General features: G+C 39.5%; 1 protein-coding gene across 1 annotated transcript in view; it reads right to left on the reverse strand.

The window, feature by feature from the left end:
* LOC131257790 (dolichyl-diphosphooligosaccharide--protein glycosyltransferase subunit STT3A) overlaps positions 1-16,835 on the reverse strand; it is a 42,256-nt gene extending 25,421 nt beyond the window's left edge. Inside the window, exons 1-12 of the mRNA XM_058258688.1 lie at positions 16,607-16,835; positions 16,401-16,463; positions 15,404-15,459; positions 15,221-15,292; positions 14,966-15,071; positions 14,795-14,845; positions 11,930-12,025; positions 11,663-11,722; positions 11,466-11,579; positions 11,187-11,273; positions 2,462-2,565; positions 2,065-2,160 (exon numbers count right to left, since the gene is read on the reverse strand). Of these exons, the coding sequence (XP_058114671.1) occupies positions 2,065-2,160; positions 2,462-2,565; positions 11,187-11,273; positions 11,466-11,579; positions 11,663-11,722; positions 11,930-12,025; positions 14,795-14,845; positions 14,966-15,071; positions 15,221-15,292; positions 15,404-15,459; positions 16,401-16,463; positions 16,607-16,729 (1,028 nt within the window). The 5' untranslated portion in view covers positions 16,730-16,835. The remainder of the gene's footprint in view (positions 1-2,064; positions 2,161-2,461; positions 2,566-11,186; positions 11,274-11,465; positions 11,580-11,662; positions 11,723-11,929; positions 12,026-14,794; positions 14,846-14,965; positions 15,072-15,220; positions 15,293-15,403; positions 15,460-16,400; positions 16,464-16,606) is intronic.
* Between the last annotated feature and the right edge of the window lie 1,272 nt (positions 16,836-18,107).

Raw genomic sequence — 18,107 nt, forward strand, 5'->3', positions numbered from 1 at the left:
TCGAGAACAATATGGCTCATAGACTTAGAGCTGGGTGGATAAAGTAGAGATATAACTCTAGAGTTTTATGTGATCTCCACTTACCAATCAAACTGAAGGGGAGAATTTATAGGACAACTATAAGACCAGCAATGCTCTATGGGACAGAATGTTTGGACAATCAAGGAAGAACACATTCATAGGATGAGTATAGCTGAAATGAGGACATTGATATGGAAGAGTGACAAGACGAGGACGGACGAAAATTAGAAATAAACACATGCAGGGGAATTTAAGAGTGGCAACAATAGGTAATAAGATGAGGGAAAGAAGACTTAGATGGTTTGGCCATGTGCAATGGAGACCAAGAACTACATGGCTTAGAAGTGAGTTGGTTCAAGTTGAAGGCTCTAAAAGAGCAAGGGGAAGGTGCCCAAAAGGACATGGGTGGAGGCAGTAACAAAAGATTCAATGACCTATGGTTTAACTAAGGAGAGAAATTTCTCCTAGGAACTGGTTTTCATGAGAGCTCGTAAGAACCTTTTGAGAACTCATCCCACATGATGTGTGCACAACATACAATCCATCCATCAAATGTGTTACCTCATGAAACCCCTAGGGCCCAGAAATCAGCCTGATCCAAAAATCAGGTGGGCCACAGCAAAGTGGGAGGGCATGCCCACACCCACCTGAGTTGCAAAACAGTGTGATTCTTTACCTGATCCTTCATCCAAGCCAGATGGTCTGTATGGCCTGGATCGGATATACATATCACATGGGATGAGTTCTCAAAGGGTTCTCATGAGAACTGCTTCCTGGGAGAAATTAACTTACTGAGGATATGGTCCTTGATAGAGTAGAATGGCAGTATAGGATTCGTGTAGCTGAAATAATTATGAAGTTTCTCAAATACGGAAGAAAATACAATAAAATAAAACCACAGAAAAAGGTGACCAAAATACTGAACATAGAAAAACTACAAAAGGAAATGAGGGCCATGGCCCCCAAGGCCCAAAGATTTCTATAAACAAGGCAACTCTGACCAAGTTGTCTAGAAGGAAACAATCCTCCTGATTAGCAGAAGTGGTTCACCCCATAAGAGTGGAAACTGAAAGCTATAAACAGTGAAATGATGAAAATATAGCATCTCAATAATAGCTGAACCGTTAGAACTTTTTGCATAATCTCGTCTTAATTAGTTGGCAACAACAATTCATGGTTAATCTTCCCAGCCTTGATCGTTAACTTTGCCATCTTTCTAGAAATTGCTTTAGGTTAGTTGATTTACCATTGCCTATCTTCTTGAATGTATGTCCCAAGAAACGTATGACAGCATTAAGAAAGAGAAATTGCAAGGAAAAATACACATGAAAGAAACTGGCAATGCCAGCAAAAAAACTAAATCATCAAGTCCCAAAACTGAGATACCCCACTTCAACCACCTTGTTGCATAATGACCCGTGTTACCATTTGCTTCATGATGATTATGTGCAAATAGACCTGGCGCGATCTTCGACTCAAATTTAAATATGATCTTAAGTTTGAAAGAAGTAAAATAAAACCATACAGCACAACCAATTTACAAATAAGCAATTAAATTGAAGGTGCATAACATGAATGGATGTGATTATTTAACATGTTGCAACAGCATAAACAGTACACAACTCATCCAATTACAATTTCTCAAAAATAATCTACTTGAAGTTGCAAAAACAAGTTTAATTTGGCAAAGTCAGCATTTTGGCAATACCAATCTAGATGAATCATGAACCAAATTCACCAATGTCCAAAACAGGTCTACTGCCGGCCCTTTGAACCATGATCAACATCACAAGCCATCTTCCATTGTACCCGACTTCTTAAGAACACTACTAAATGATCAATTGATCATAAAAGAATGCTTTTTTCTCAGCAAGTCATGATTAGCATTAGATGCTCCCGCATTTTTTGCCTTTGAGACAGAAATTTAAAAGTGCCAATACATCTAGTATGAATTGGAAAAAAAACTAAACTTACATTTTGAATTGGCAACTAATACACAAATTTAAAAGATGTTGCTTATCAAATGTAGGTGTAAGTACTTACGGGTCAAGAAGAGACAAACTGCGCCCACTCCATCCCTTTGTTGGGCTCGAAGCAACCAATGCTACAAGCACCGCTATCACTGCACAACAGACTGCCCTGAAGATGACATCCAGTTGGTATTCAAGATCAATTGTCAAAAGTACAATATTTTACAACCCAATCTAATATAACTATATAAAATCAGAGCGGAAAACCCTAGCGATCCTTCAGTAATCTATACAGAAGACTGCCACTATAGAACACCCTGATCCATATTAGAGAAGCTTAATCCTAACTTTAAAGAACAAGCAAACAGCAACGTCTGAATTAAATGGCAATGTGATTCCTATTTCTCAAACTTCTAGAGATGCATTACAGATTAAATTCACCAATAAAATAAAAGGTCAGTGCAGCTTACAAGCCAACAGTCACAACAAGAGTCATAGCCACTTTAAACATCGTTGGTGAGAGAATTCCTTTGATGTAGTACACAAGGGCTACCACATGGATAATAATGAAAACCTGCAAATGAAATGCATTTAGTGGCACAAGAATACAAATCAAACACAAATCATTGGCAGAGAATGCAGAAAAGACAATTTCTTGTTAGATAAATAAACCATAGTCAGAGGATTAAAAGGTTAAAACAATGCAGAAAATAAAAATAAAAATAAATAAACCCAAAAATGTTACCAAATAATAACAACATTATCATAAAGTCCATACTCTTGCATCCTCAAATTGGCACATGTATGCATTCGCAGAAACATGTTAAAGATAAATATTGTGCATGCACAGATGGGCAGGTGTACATGTGCTGAATACATGCTTGGAGATTTTTGTTCCTATTATTAGTCTAAGTTGAGAAGGTAAGCTACCCACAATGAAGTCTTTAACTCTGTCTGAAGTTCTGATTATTTATTTGTATTTCTTTATGTAAATTCAGCTTTTGACAATTCCCTTCTTACAGGTGACATAGTACCCAAACAGCTAACAAAGACATCGAAATCGGCATAAACACTGCATATCTGGGAAGTAAACTGATATAGATGATGTCTTGGAATCAGGCAGAAGATACCATGATATTTCTAATGGGGACATCACGCGCACTCACACCACCACCCCTATGCACGTACATACGCAGAAGGAGGACCCCACCATCGATCTGGCTCGATGACGACGTACAGGGAAGGCCTCCTAGCTAGAAGACGAGTTTTGGTTCAAAAAAGGTGGGCCCGATAGTCAAGAAAAGCCCATCATGGGATTTCATATTTTAGGTTTTGCTTATTGTTATTATTTAGAACATCGTGAACGCTTTAGATTTCTCTGTTTGGTTTTTATTTTAGTTTACTCCATCGCCAAGTAATAGGTTGCGCACATAGTGCGAGTTTTTGGGGTATAGGGTTTTGTTATAAATAGGCACCCCTTGTAGCTTTTTTCATTGATTGAAGATTAATAAAAATTCTGCGTTTTCCTACTCTATGAGTTGTGAACCCTAATTGGGTGCGAAGCCCTCCCTTCATTGAAGGGTTAACTATCGTGGTGCGAAGCCACATATATCCCAATTTGCCCCCAACCATCGCCATCTCTACTACCCATCTTCTACCATCTCTTCTTCTCATCTCACCCCATCATCTACACTTCGAATCAATCATCTATTGCAGCAATTCTCCTCCCCACATCAGAATTTCAGAATCTGACCCTACATGAGGGCTGAAACTTCGACGGAGCACCACACACAAACCGTACATCGGATCAAGCTGAGATTTGGGGGTTTTGGAGTCTATCCCTGTCCGACCATGGCCAAGGTGGCCTTTCTCTGAATAGTGGGCCCCACACACGTACGTGCGTCCGGGTCATTGTTGTTGTCCACGCATTCGGTACTTCTCTGGTTCGTCTCTCTCCTCTCTTTCACTCCGCTTTCACCCAAAATCCATAAACCTAACTCTAAATTACTCAAATCTCCAATTTTATGCCCCTTTTCACCCTAAAGTTCCTTGATTTGAAATTGGTGAATCCCTTGGATTAGGGGCTGATTACTATACATGTGTGGATGATTATTTCTTATCTTTGAGTATCGTTTGGTTCATAATTTTTATTGATCCAGCCCTATCATGTGTAGGCCTGGACCCGCATAGATTCCCCTTATTTGAATGTTTGGACTTTCATGTGGGATATGGAATTTTTGTAATTGTTTCTGAACTAACGTGATCTAAAGCCTCAAATCTTGCATATCATATTTAATTTTCATGTCCTGCATCAAATTTGGTATCAGAGCCTAGGGTTCTTGTAGGGGAATTCATTACATGTTTAGGGTTTGGTTGTTTATGTCCATTACGCATCAATTCTCATCATATATGGCTGTTTAGAAGTCCATAAACCTTGACACAAGCTGCTGAAATTTTTTTGTTATCCCCTTATTTGAATTATTTTAGAAATTAACTTAGCTTTCTATTTCTAGGTTTAGAAACTTTTCTTTTCTGTTTTTTTTAGAAACTTTCTTAATCTGCTTTTAGAAACTAATTTCCTTTCGTTTTTCTTTTTTAGAAACTGGTTTACTTTCCTCTTTCTTTTTTAGAAACTAACATACTTTCTATTTTTAGAAACTTTCCTTTTTCTTTTTCTTTAGAAACTAGGTTGTTTTTTTAAGAAACTTTTCTAATTTGTTTTTTTGTAGAAGCTTTCCTAATTTGTTTCTTTAAAAACTTTCCTTCTTCGTTTTTAGAAAGCAGGTTGTTTTCTTTAGAAACTTTCCTAATTTGTTTTTTTATAGAAACTTTCCTAATTTGTTTTTTCTTAGAAACTTTTCTTTTTCGTTTTTAGAAACTAGGTTGCTTTTTTTTAGAAACTTTCCTAACTTATTTTAAAAACTTTCCTTTTTCGTTTTTAGAAACTAGGTTCTTTCTTTTTAAAAAATTTAAATAAATAAATAAATAAATAAAACTCTTATATTTTGACAACTATATTGCTGAATTTTGGTTGGCACCCTACAATAAATATGGAACAATTGCAAGTGTCACTAAACAAGTTGTCCCAAAAGTTGGAGTTTATGATTAAGCGCTTGGAAATGGACCAATACTTAGAACAACTTGATGTGCGCATTACCCAACTAAAGACCATCGCCAAGACATACCCCACCATTGGGGTAGATGTCCCATCTCAGGTAGGTGGCCTGGTGGATAGACCAATGAATGGAGTTAGTGAAGGAATCAATTATGGGTGTGCACCCGTGCACCCACCCCATGAGAGACATCAAGACCACTATTTTGAGGGGTACGGCATGTGCGGCCTTGTAGCTAGAAAGTGCACCAGAGACTAGTGTAGAATTACCCACTGAGGCCATTCCGATAATGGATGAGTTACGTGATGTCTTTCCTAATGATTTACCGGATGATTCTCCCCCTAGGAGGGATATAGAGCACACCAGAACATGGGACACCGTAATACCTACAGCTGAGTTTGCATTTAATAGTTCTGTCGATAGATCCACAAGTCTCAGTCCTTATGAAGTCGTTACTATTTATAAACCTAGGAAACCTATTGATCTTGTCCCTATGTCACTATCTCATAGGGTGTCAGAGCCTGCGGAGTCTTTTGAGCATCACATTCATTTATGACATCAAGAAATCAGGCATAAGATCACTGCTAGTAATGAACATTACAAATTTTCTGCAAACCAACATAAACGTTTCAAAGAATTCAATATTGGGGACTCTGTGATAGTCTGCATCTGGCCCGAACGGTACCCTCCGGGGGCCGTTCGTAAGTTACACGCGCGTAACGCTGGACCCTTCAAAATTATAAAACGAAACGGTCTCAATGCTTACGAGGTAGATCTTCCACCTTCTATGGGAATTAGTTCCACATTCAACGTGTAGGATTTAGTTACTTTTCAGGGGACCACTAATACTTTGTCCGGCCCTTCGCCTACCCGTCCTCATTCTCCATATTTATCCCTTGAACCATAGCCCATTTCCGACCCATTTTCTCAGCCTCTACCTCCCATACCCACTCTTACTGACCTTTCTTCCCAGCCTCTACCTCTCATATTTACCATTCCCGACCCATTTTTCCAACCTCTACGTCTCATACCTACCCATCCCGAACCATTTTCCCAACTTCTACCTCCCATACCTACCCGTCCCGATCCATTTTCCCAGCCTCTACGTCTCATACCTACCATTTTCAACCCATTTTTCTAGCCTCTACCTCCCATACTTATCCGCCCCGACCCATCTTCCCAGCCTCTACCTCCCATACCTATCCTTCCCAACCCATTTTCCCAGCCTCCACCTCTCATACCTAACCTTCACACACCCAAAAAGGAAATAGAGGATATCCTGGACCATCAGATAGTTTCAACATCAGACGGCGGGTTTCAGAAGTACCTGGTTAAATGGAAGTCACGCCCAGCTTTAGACAACACATGGCTCACTGAGGAGGAGCTTCAGAGACTTGATCCTGACATCCTAAAGTGGTTCAGGAGTTTTATTTCGCTAGTGGCGAAATCTTCGCAGCCGTGGAGAATTGATGGGGACATCACGTGCACATGCACACTCACACCACCACCCCTACGCACGTACATACTCAGAAGGAGGACCCCACCATCGATCTGGCTCGATGATGACGTCCAGGGAGGGCCTCCTAGCTAGAAGACAAGTTTTGGTTCAAAAAAGTGGGCCCGATAGTTAAGAAAAGCTCATCATGAGATCTCATGATCGTAGCCCACTCGTCGGATTGATTTCATATTTTAGGTTTTGCTTATTGTTATTATTTACAACATCGTGAACGCTTTAGATTTCTCTGTTTGGTTTTTATTTTAGTTTACTTCATCGCCAAGCAATAGGTTGCGCACATGGTGCGAGTTTTTGGGGTATAGGGTTTTCTTATAAATAGGCACCCCTTGTAGCTCTTTTCATTGATTGAAGATTAATAAAAATTCTGTGTTTTCCTACTCTCTGAGTTGTGAAGCCTAATTGGGTGCGAAATCTTCCCTTCATCGAAGGGTTAACTACCGTGGTGCGAATCCACATATATCCCGATTTGCCCCCAACTATCGCCATCTCTGCTACCCATCTTTTACCATCCCTTCTTCTCATCTCACACCATCATTTACACTTCGAATCAATCATCTATTGCAACAATTCTCCTCCCCATATCAGAATTTCAGAATCTGGCCCTACAGGAGGGCTGAAACTTCGACGGAGCACGACGCACAAACCGTACATCGGATCAAGCTGAGATTTGGGAGTTTTGGAGTCCATCCCTGGTCGACCAGGGCCAAGGTGGCCTTTTTCTGAATAGTGGGCCCCACACACGTGCGGCCGAGATCACACGCATGTGGGTCTGAGCCATTGTTGTTGTCCATGCGTGCGGTACTTCTCTGGTTCGTCTCTCTCCTCTCTTTCACTTCGCTTTCACCCAAAATCCCTAAACCTAACCCTAAATTACTCAAATCTCCAATTTTATGCCCCTTTTTCTTACCCTAAGGTTCCTTGATTTGAAATTGGTGAATCCCTTAGATTAGGGACTAATTACTATGCATGTGTGGATGATTATTTCTTATCTTTGAGTATCGTTTGGTTCATAATTTTTATTGATTCAGCCCTATCATGTATAGGCCTGGACCCGCATAGATTCCCCTTATTTGAATGTTTGGACCTTTATGTGTGATATGGAATTTGTGTAATTGTTTCTGGACTAACGTGATCTTAAGCCTAAAATCTCGCATATCATATTTAATTTTCATGTCCTGCATCAATTTCCATCTTCAAACAATAACTCAAAACCTACCCCACCCTACTAGCAAGTGATTATTCTTGTGCCCTTCGGATGATCATCATCATCATCATTGATCTTTCAATGTGTTAATTCTCATAATTCCCCCAAGCAATCCACGGTTGTGGATTATCTTCCATCTTAATCTTCAACTAATCTAACATTCTCCAGGAGGGAAGGTTCGTGCTACTTCCACCATCTACAATGATTTTCACGGCTTTTCCTTCACAAAGCACTCCTGTGTGGAAATATTGGTGCACAACCCATCTTCATTGGAAGCAGTAAGCATTCAGCAAATCAATAGTGAAAGTGGTTCAAGACCCTCCACATCAAGTTCTAATTGTTATGCTTTGCAATACTCACCTTTTGGCTCCTCTTCTCGCTCTTCGATTTCAACAATCTTTTCATAGAAGTTGAGCTTCTTAGATGAGCATTCAGCTAGAAGCCTACAAGGTGAGCTTTGCATACACACTCAAAACAAGAGAAACTGTAGTCATTTCTTCTTACTGTCTCTCCTGCCTCTCTATTTAAACCAGAACCATTATTTTGTCTACTCTGTTGGCTATCGACATTACTCGTCAAAGGAAGATGTTGACCATTTTTGGCTTGCAGCACTGTGGCAGGAGGCATGGAGCTACTCTTGCTCCTCTTAATTGGAAATTCCATGTACTCAAGAATACTGTTTGGCAACTGCCCTCTATGACCCCCCCCCCCCCCCCTCTGCTTCCTTGCTCTTTGGGGTGTGTGTATTAATTGGGAAAGGGATTGCCACTGGCAGGACTGTATGGGCATGCAAATGCTGTCATTAAGAGCCCTATGATATCTTTCATATTCAATTCTGCAAGTTTTCCGCACAACTCCTCAAAAATAGGTAAATTTTCCTAGTCGAGAGAGTCCATGCATGACAAGACCAGTATAATTGTGTAAACTTAAAAAGCTTCTTCGTCACCTACTTGTAATCCTTACTTTATCACAGAGGCCAGGTAAACTCAGAAAATGAAAAGCTTGGGCTCCACTAAGAAGAAAGGTGATTTATGTATTTGGTGCACTTTCCGATCCAAGAAAAAATTGATAAACCCAAAAAAACAACATTTACTTCATCTGTACATTTTATTATTGCCCTCGCCTGTTAATTTAACATGCGTTAATTAATTACATCATTTTCTTTGATTCATCTAGTCTTGCCCTTTGACCCTTATTAATTAAACATGTGATACTCAACATAAGAATTTGAGAAGACACTGCAGGAAAACACATTCAGAATTATGGATCACATTGTATAAACAAGTCCAAATGCAATGCCATAGTTCATGTGCATATTGACATTACGCAAGGAGACATGCATTAGTGAAAAAGAAGTGTCACAATGGAAATAATGCGATCACAATGCTATTTCAGTTCTAGTGTTGCATAAGAATCATAAGACAGAAGCCTCTTACTCCTGGGATTAGTGAAAACAAACTATTAAGTTTTCACAATGGAAATAATGCGATCACAAAACTATTTCAGCTCTAGTGTTGCATAAGAGTTGTCAAACTTAGCCTCTTTCTCCTGGGATTAGTTTGGGCATCCTTTTAGAGAAGCTAATTCCTTAGCAGATGCTTTGGCTAAGGACTTCAAGGCCAATGTTAGTAGTTGGTGATTTGTATCAGTTGTCTTAATGGATAGTTAGATCCCCTTTTTCTTGCTTTCTGTTGAGTAAATTTGTGTTGCTCGTGAAGAGAATTCAGCAATAAAGGCCTCCCATACTATTTCAAGAATCATAATGTAAAACTTGCTGCTCCATACATAAAATGTAGAGAGTTCCATTGCGAAGATTGAAGGCTGGATGGAAGTTGCAGGAAAGAAACAGAAGATAGGTCCATTCAGTCTCCTCGTATCTAACCTTTTGTTCAAGTTATTATGATGCTAAAGAAGTCTTTCAGCTTCCACATTGTTTCAGAAGTTTTCTCGCCAAAGCACAAAACTCTGGCAAAAGCAGAGGTTTTGCTTTTGCTATATATTGGCATATGGACCATGCTGAAAGGGCCATAGAGATGAGGAACGGTAGAATCATGGGGTTAGAGTCATCTACATCAGTGAAGCCAAGAAATCAGAGAAGCAGGATCAATAAGGTCATTGTGAGGAGGGTCCCGGGTACGGATTTGGGGGACACATTGGAGAAGTCCTCGCACCACTATTCCTTTAAAGTTGTGTCAAGGGACAGTGCAAATACGACCACAGCAAGGTATTCAATAGCGGTAACAGTGGCCATAACAGCCACTGCCATTACCGTTACAATACGGGCCGTAACAGCCACTACCCACCCCCCATGTTTTTGGAAAAACCTGTATCAGCCCCATAACTGTAACAGCCGTTACATGCCATTTTTTCCGTAATGGCCATAATGCATGAAAGTTCCCACCATTCTAATACCTTGACCAAGAAGGCTGTAGTTGGCAAGAAAATGTTATTCAGGTCCCACAGGATATCATTGTTAGGAGGCAAGAACCAGCCCTATCAGTGGTTGGTAGGGCCATTAACAAGGTCTCGGTGTTGAACATTATTGATGATCATTGGTATCAGTGGTTGGTAGGGCCATTAACAAGGTCTTGGTGTTGATGCTATGGAATGCGGTGGATTTTACTTCTCTGTGGTTGACTAAGAATAGTTTGGAAGTTATTTTTGAAGGAGGTAATGTCTACAAATCTGCTGCTACATCTTGGAAGCCTCCCCCTATCAGATTTTTCAAAGCAAACTTCAATGGTAGTCCTTGGGGCAATCCCAGGCCTGTTGGGATGAGGGGTCTAATTAGTGATTCTCCCGGAGTGGTGATTGCTAGGTTCTCAGATTCTCTTGGCATTACTGATTCCATGTTGATGAAGCAAGCATCCTTCTTCAAATTATCAAAAATGTGGCGGACCTGGAGTTTATCCCAGTGGTTATTGAGGGAGACTCATCCAATTCTATCTTGAGGACTAATGGCTGAGCGCATTCATGGAAAATTGTGCATTCTGTGGAAGAGGTGCTCATATCCCTCATGAGGCTAACAGAGTAACAGTAAGGCTGATACTCCAGCAAAGTCTGGGGCAACCATGATCTCTTTTGTTCTCCTCGAAGACATAAGATAAGTTTGTTGTTTAATGTCTGTTTTTTTTTTTTTTTCCTGGGTGGGCTGACTGTTTTTTGTTTTTTGTTTTTTTGTTTTCCTGAGTTGCTGTTGTTGTTGTGTGGCTGCTGTTGCCACCTCTTTCTCTTTCAATAAAGCTACCCATTCATTAAAAATAAAAATAAAAAAAGCATCTACAAGGCATAAACATATTAGACAATAAAACATCAAAATAAGAAATAAGAATGATGCTATTCATCATTGTAAATGAACTGACCAAAAATGATGCAAAATGCTCTGAAGTCATCACTGCATTAAAACCCACAACAGGCACCAGCGAAGCCAGCAAAGTTCCCAAGACAACCTGCATTGACGTAGGTAAATATCAAAGAAAAATCTTCCCATCAAAAGGAAATAGTTCATCGATAACAGACTATATTTCTCCAGTGACGTAAGTTGCAGGACATTCAGATTGATCCTACAAGGTTCGCAAAAGAAGTAAAAGTTCTACAAACTTCCCAATGCCATAAATTTTTTTTTCTGAATGGATACTTACGAGGGGAGCATAAGCAATGTACAGCCGAGAAGAGTAGCGACCAGTTACAATGCACAGAAGCACGTGCATTGGGATAAGATTAATAATGAAGGTATAACCTCCCCAAGAGCAAACCTGAAAAAGAAAAATATCCGCCAAAAGACCTTTAATATGATTGACAGCTGACAGTAATGGTAACTTCAACAGATCAAGCTTACCATGTAAAAGTATGCAAGAGCATTTAAAGTTGCATAGAAGAGGGATCCTGTGTTCAATGTCTGCATATGATTTGAATCATTATTAGATAATGGTCTCAATGAAGTAACACCAAGTCATCTTAATTCTTTATCCAGGACACCATTGAGGAGAATTGTTACAGTGGAAAAAATTTAGTCCGCAAATTAGTTCTAACCTTTCCATGCATCAGCCTTGCATTACCATCTATCAACACCAAGGATAAAATCAGGTGGGTTCATGTGTCTCACCTTTATGTATAAATAAAAAGTGAAGATCAGAGCGAATATTGCTACAGCTTCATTGTCATAGCTACCAGCCACAGATCGTGATATATAGGATGGCACCTAAACATAAAACAGAAGACAGATGGGCATTCAATCTAAAATTGTACCACTAATGCAGAAATTGCTTAGGGAAGATGCCATGTCTGTCTAAAGGATAATTACATGCAGAGTCACAGTCCCAAAGAAACATGGGAAGTAAAATCAAAGAATGTCAAAAGAAGGCGGCAAAACCAAGACATAAAAGCAGAGAACAGTGCCATGACAAAAATACAAGATAAGCACCCACAACCAGTGACTTAATCCATAAAAGTCATTCATCAAAAAATAAAAATAAAAATAACAATAATAAAGCAACCAGATCAAGCACATATATTCTCCTTGTTGGCAGAACCCCACGAAAAGGAGGATGGCTCAATGGAGATCAATAACAGATGCCAGGGATGGTGATCCAGAAACCTAGAATGCCGATCCATGGGTTCAGTTGTATTAAAAGTATATTATGAAATAAAGTATTTATAGAAATGTAAAATCAAGACAAAAAAGGAAGATATGCGCTATCAATATCAAGATATTAAAAGGGATATATTAAAGTAAAGAGAGTATAATCATATCAATGAGTATTGAAAAGGTGTTAAGGTTTTATTTGCTGTTACATACAGGTATCCAAAACATGAATCTGACATTCTAATTTTCTTTTTTAAAAAAAGGTTTTTGAGCAATTTCTTAAAAATAAACATCATTGTTGATTTATTAAGTCTAAAACTTATTGCAAGGAGAGATTTTTTATGCTCACTGATGCACAGCGTATAGCTAAAGGCAATTAACTGACAAAAGGCATATAAATATTTTACAAAGTGAAAGGTTAGATATTGTGACATTCTTAACTCTTGAACTAATATCCACACAAAACAGCTGTGAAGCATTGAATCTGGGCACCCAAGTCTCAATCAAGGTTGGGGAAAGCAGGCAGGGACAGGTCAGGGTTGTTCTGAACCAAACCAAACAATACAAATCTGGGCACGAGCTTGGCCAATTATTCTAGACCAGACCCTGGCCCAATTAAAAACTTATCAGGCCTGATCCTGGCCAGAAATGCACATTTTTTTATATCATAGCTATACATACCATCATTACCCTGGCCATGGCATACTTACGGGGCTGAAACATTTGTAACGGCCGTTACAGAAGAAAAAAACTGCCTGTTACGGCCCCATAGTGGTCCCGTAATGGTCCACAACGGTCCCAAACAAGTTTTTTAAAAATAAAAAATAAAAAAGGCCATAACGGCCCGTATCATAACGGTAACGGCGGTGACCGTTATGGCCATCGTTAACATTATGGAACACCTTGCCCTGGCCTGAACTTGCCCCAGCCCAACCTAACCTGATCCAACAGACCCGTCGTTCTCCTGTGAGCCTGGTCCAATTAGTAGTCAGGCAAAAACTTTTAGACCAAACCCGTCAGGCCTGGGAGTCTGGACCAGAACCAGTTAGCAATGATGGGCCAGGCCAGACCCGTCAACATCCTTTACTAGGTGGAAGTTCAGGATGCAAGTTGACCATCATATGCATGCTTCATAGCACATAGGAGTAGGGGCATTTGGGATTTAGAGAGTTTGGGGTTCTGCGGGCAGATGAGGCAAGCTACCAATAGGTGCTTGTGTGCTCCTTCAAGTGAAAACATAACTAGAAGCCGCATGAGCAAATGATAGGTACCAGAAGATCCTAGGGATGCATTATTGCTGGAAAGAAATTTTCACTAGTCCTGAGAAAACACTTAAACACTGAGTTCCTACTACTTACACAAAACAAGCACATGACTATTAAATGATGTTCTCCAGCTCAACTACAATGGGGACTCACAACCATGCGGAATTGTTACTTGTTAGCTACTATCTTTTATTATTATTATTATTATTATTATTTTAGCTTTTATCAAGATTAGTGTGGAAATCTTCTTGAAGAATTTTATTGGGCCTTTAATAGTGGAAGCAAATTCTAGCCGTGCAATTGTGGGAGTGGCTTAATCCCTTGGAAACAGTGTTGTCATATGCAATCGCATATGCCATTTTGGGAGCATATGTCGCATATGCCATAGTGGCATATGCGGTTTTATAACCATAGTGGCATATGTGGTATATGCGATGGTTTATGCGATTATGCAATCGCATTATGTGATGAAAAAATATAAATTTTTGGGGGCGCTGTGTGATGGTATATGCGATTATGCAATCTCATATGTGCACAGGCCCCTTAGGTCGCATACAATCGCTAATGCTATTTGACAACAATGCTAGGAAATTAGTGTTTTTGTTGAGTGAGGTTAAGATTTTAACCTCTTTAATAAAGAAAGATTTTAACCATGCATGAAGGGAAACTAATGCCCTTGCCAACTCTACGCATTTCAAAATCTTGAATTCACATACCGATTCATATCCATCATATTGGACTTGATGTATCTTTTTATATTTTAAACTCTAAAAAAAATGATCTTTTGTATTTTTCCTCTTTGATGGCTTTCATTTGTAGCCCAAAAAAGAAGAGTTCATGAGAAACATTATAAGAGATTTAAAATAAATAAATAAATAAAACTCTGAAACTCAAGAATAAACTAACATTTTAAGCTCGTGCATCAACCTCAAAAGCTCTTGAAAATGGTGGAATCCAGATAAAGTAACAGATGTCAAGCTAAAGAATTCATCGATATTGGTCTAGGTAAAGAAAGGCCAGTAATGCTGCATTCAGTTGTCGAAGTATAATAACGTGGTTTCCACTTCCATATCCATCAAAACCTCCACAAGCAAATACAAAAGTGAGAACACAAAATTACCATTCCTAAAAGAGCTGCTGCAGTCAATCCAGCTCCTACACCCTTGACTTCCTGCAAGAAAAGAAATGAAACATCATCAAAGAACATGAGAAATCTGTAGGACGCAAACATAAACAAGTATAATCCAGTCAATAAAATGGAGAACATGAACAAATTCAGAATATGTGGAACCTTTGTCAGAAAGTATGTCGCCCAAGCCGCATTAGCTGAGAATATTGGAGCCGTAAATACACAAACAGTTTCCACAGATAGGGGAATGTTCAAAGAATTCAATGCCCTGAAATCAAAAGGTAAATAAGAAAAAGTAAATAAGAAGTTCACCGATTGCTCAGACCAGCCAAGCAGAAAAAGCAGACCAGAAGTATGGTGGAAAAGAGCAAAACAAAATTACCCAAAATCATTATCTACATAAACCACAATACATACCACCATATGGAACCCGCTGTCAATGTCAATCCAGGATAAACAGTTCCACCAATCACGCGACCAAGAGGATACCTTGTCACAAATGGGGAAAGAATTATGTTCTAGTAACTTTTATTTCATTCACTGTCATAGCTAAAAGAATGTGTAAACATGTCTTTTCAAACGAGTTATAACCACTATTACCATGTTCGATCGTCAAACCAGTTCCAGAAGTCGTATATTCCATTCTTCGTAAGGAACTGAAACCAATAAAAAGTAAATGTCAGCCACCATATAATTTTTGAGGCTTGGTTTGACAGTCTACACAGATTATAGTGCTGAAGGATTCTGGATTACAGATCCCAATTTGTTGCTGAAATTGGAGACCCCTGGACCCTTCACATTTCAAGGCTGGGCAAATTGCTTCCCACCATCGAGCGACAGGCTCATATATGAAGAGAAGGATCAATCAATTGTGAAACATCACTTGAGGGGGGGGGGGGAACAGAACAGGGAATGAGAAAATGCTACAGGGTGTCTGGCAATAGCATCTGAAGTCTATTTGTTCACATGGAATTGAAACAAAACTATAATCTGTCAACAGCTAACTTACAAAAATTGGCAGTACACACAAGATCACAGGATAACAACGTGGTCCCTCTGTTCAACTGTATAGACTGCTCTACTACGAGTACTTCGGACACTGGAAATGCCTTCAGCCAATTGGGTTTTCATCATTGAACCTATTTTAGTTACACCAGACACATCCATTGCTTAAGAAAACTAATACCATAGTTCTCATTTCCATAATAAGATATCCATGGAGTCCGGCAATACTTTCTTCTGTAGAAAAATTCAATTCATCACCTCTTTCCTTGCTTCTGATACCAAAAGAGAGAACTGCCCCCATTTCCTTCATAAAACTCCCTAAATTATGATGCCATCATGAAGGTGCTCAATCTATGGCATTATGAATACAAAGATCTCAGATAAGAAAAGTCCATTTAGAAAATTCAGAACTTCGTAGAAAGTGCTGCATTTCCTGATACCATTAATCTACCTACTTAAAATTTAAAACTATAAGCTTCAGTCATCAGAAGGCAAGACCTCACACAATCACGAGGAGATTGACTTTCAGTAGCAATGAAATCTCAAAATAAACTTCAAACAGCGTCATAAGAATAGATCCTACGAAACGAACCTGAGTCACTCTGTAATTGAAGTAAGGATCGAACTCGTGAATCACACTCTCGTACTTTATAACCTGAAATTGCAAAACGACAACAGAATGTCTAAGAAAACAATAGCATAATTCGCAAGATGCCGACCTAAAAGCGAGATCATGGAATGGAGAACCGATCTAGTGTTTTGAAGAGATTATACGGGGAAGCGATGTGAGAGACTTACAGAGAAGAGACGGATCGAGAAGGCGAGGACTCCGATCAATAGAAGGATGAAGAAGGCGAGGACGCTCCCCCAAGCGTTCCTGAGAGTCGTCGACCCCTTGGCGGAAGCTTCGGATTCCGCCATTAATGGCGAAAATCGAGCTTGAAGGATGCAGACGGAAAGAGGTGAGTGAGAAAGAGAGGCAGAGTCTCTCTCTTTTTACGTTTAGGTCTTCGAAGAAGACGAAGACGACGGAGACTTTGTAGGGAGCTCCGAAGGAAGTTGACAATTACTGAAATACCCTGTTTTGTGAAAATCTAGGATAATAATCAAATACTCCTGCCGCAGGATTTTCGGCACCACATGCCCCTCTGTATATTTTCATTCCCAAAAACCCCTCGATTTAAAAATGCCCTCCTTAATACCCCTCAATTTTATTATATTTTTCAATTTACTCTCCTTTTCTAATCCATCCCAGGTAAACAAATCCTATTTTCAAATTAAAAAATATCCCTTCGGCTTCTTTCCTCTCTCCCTTATCTCGCCTTAATCCTCTACACCTAAAGCTTTGTGGAGCCCACCAACTGTATGTTGCAAAAAAAATATATTGATTTTAATAAAATATATTTTAATAATAAAATAATATATAATATATAAAAAGTTGTTTTGAAAAAACCCTTTCTGTGAGTTTTTGGGAATAATCTCACATGGAAAAGGGAAGAGAAAAATCTGTGGTTTATATGAAGGATGTGGAGTATTATAATATTTACCTACCTAGTCCGTGGACTATGGACCTTGCGTATTCCAATGTGTAGCACTGGAACACCCGCGCTCGCGCTCGGGCACGGGCACGGGCACGGACTCGATCACGGGCTCAGTGCGAGAGCGTGGGCATGTGAAGCAGTGTGGCTGTAGAGGCGCTAGTGGCACACTTTGCACTTCGCACGTCCGCATAGCTGTTGTCTCACAACAGTCAGCATGCAGCAGGTTAATGGCCCATGCACAACAGTCATAAAACGGTCATAAAATGGCTAGTTTTTCAACAGCTAGAAATGGCTTAATAAAATTTAAGTCTCTGGACCATAACCCCCTAGCCACTATAGCCTATAAAAGGAGGGCCTTGATGGGTTTCCAAACCATCTCAGCTCACTCCAGCAAACTCATACGAACTGAGATAGTCAGCCCCTCTCTACTCATATATTCTAGTGTTTCCAGCAACATAACAATGCTTAAAACTTAGCTTTAAGAACAGACCAGCAGTGTGGTCTAGGACGGTTCAACTGAACCAATGGCTGAAGATTTGAACTGACCTGTGCAGAAGTCGAAACTACTTTTTCTCTTCTTTTCTTCTTCTTTTGGGATTTTTCTTTTATATTGTAATACTGTCAGAAAGTATGTAATTGAGTTACATTTGGTGGACCTTTGTGTTTGCTAAACGCAGACCCACACCAAGCTCATCGTATCTTAGAAGTTGTTTGCCTGTAACCTATCAGCATACTCAATTCACTTGAGTAGGGGCAAA

Source organism: Magnolia sinica, chromosome 1 (genome assembly GCF_029962835.1).
Source record: "Magnolia sinica isolate HGM2019 chromosome 1, MsV1, whole genome shotgun sequence".
NCBI lineage: Eukaryota > Viridiplantae > Streptophyta > Magnoliopsida > Magnoliales > Magnoliaceae > Magnolia > Magnolia sinica.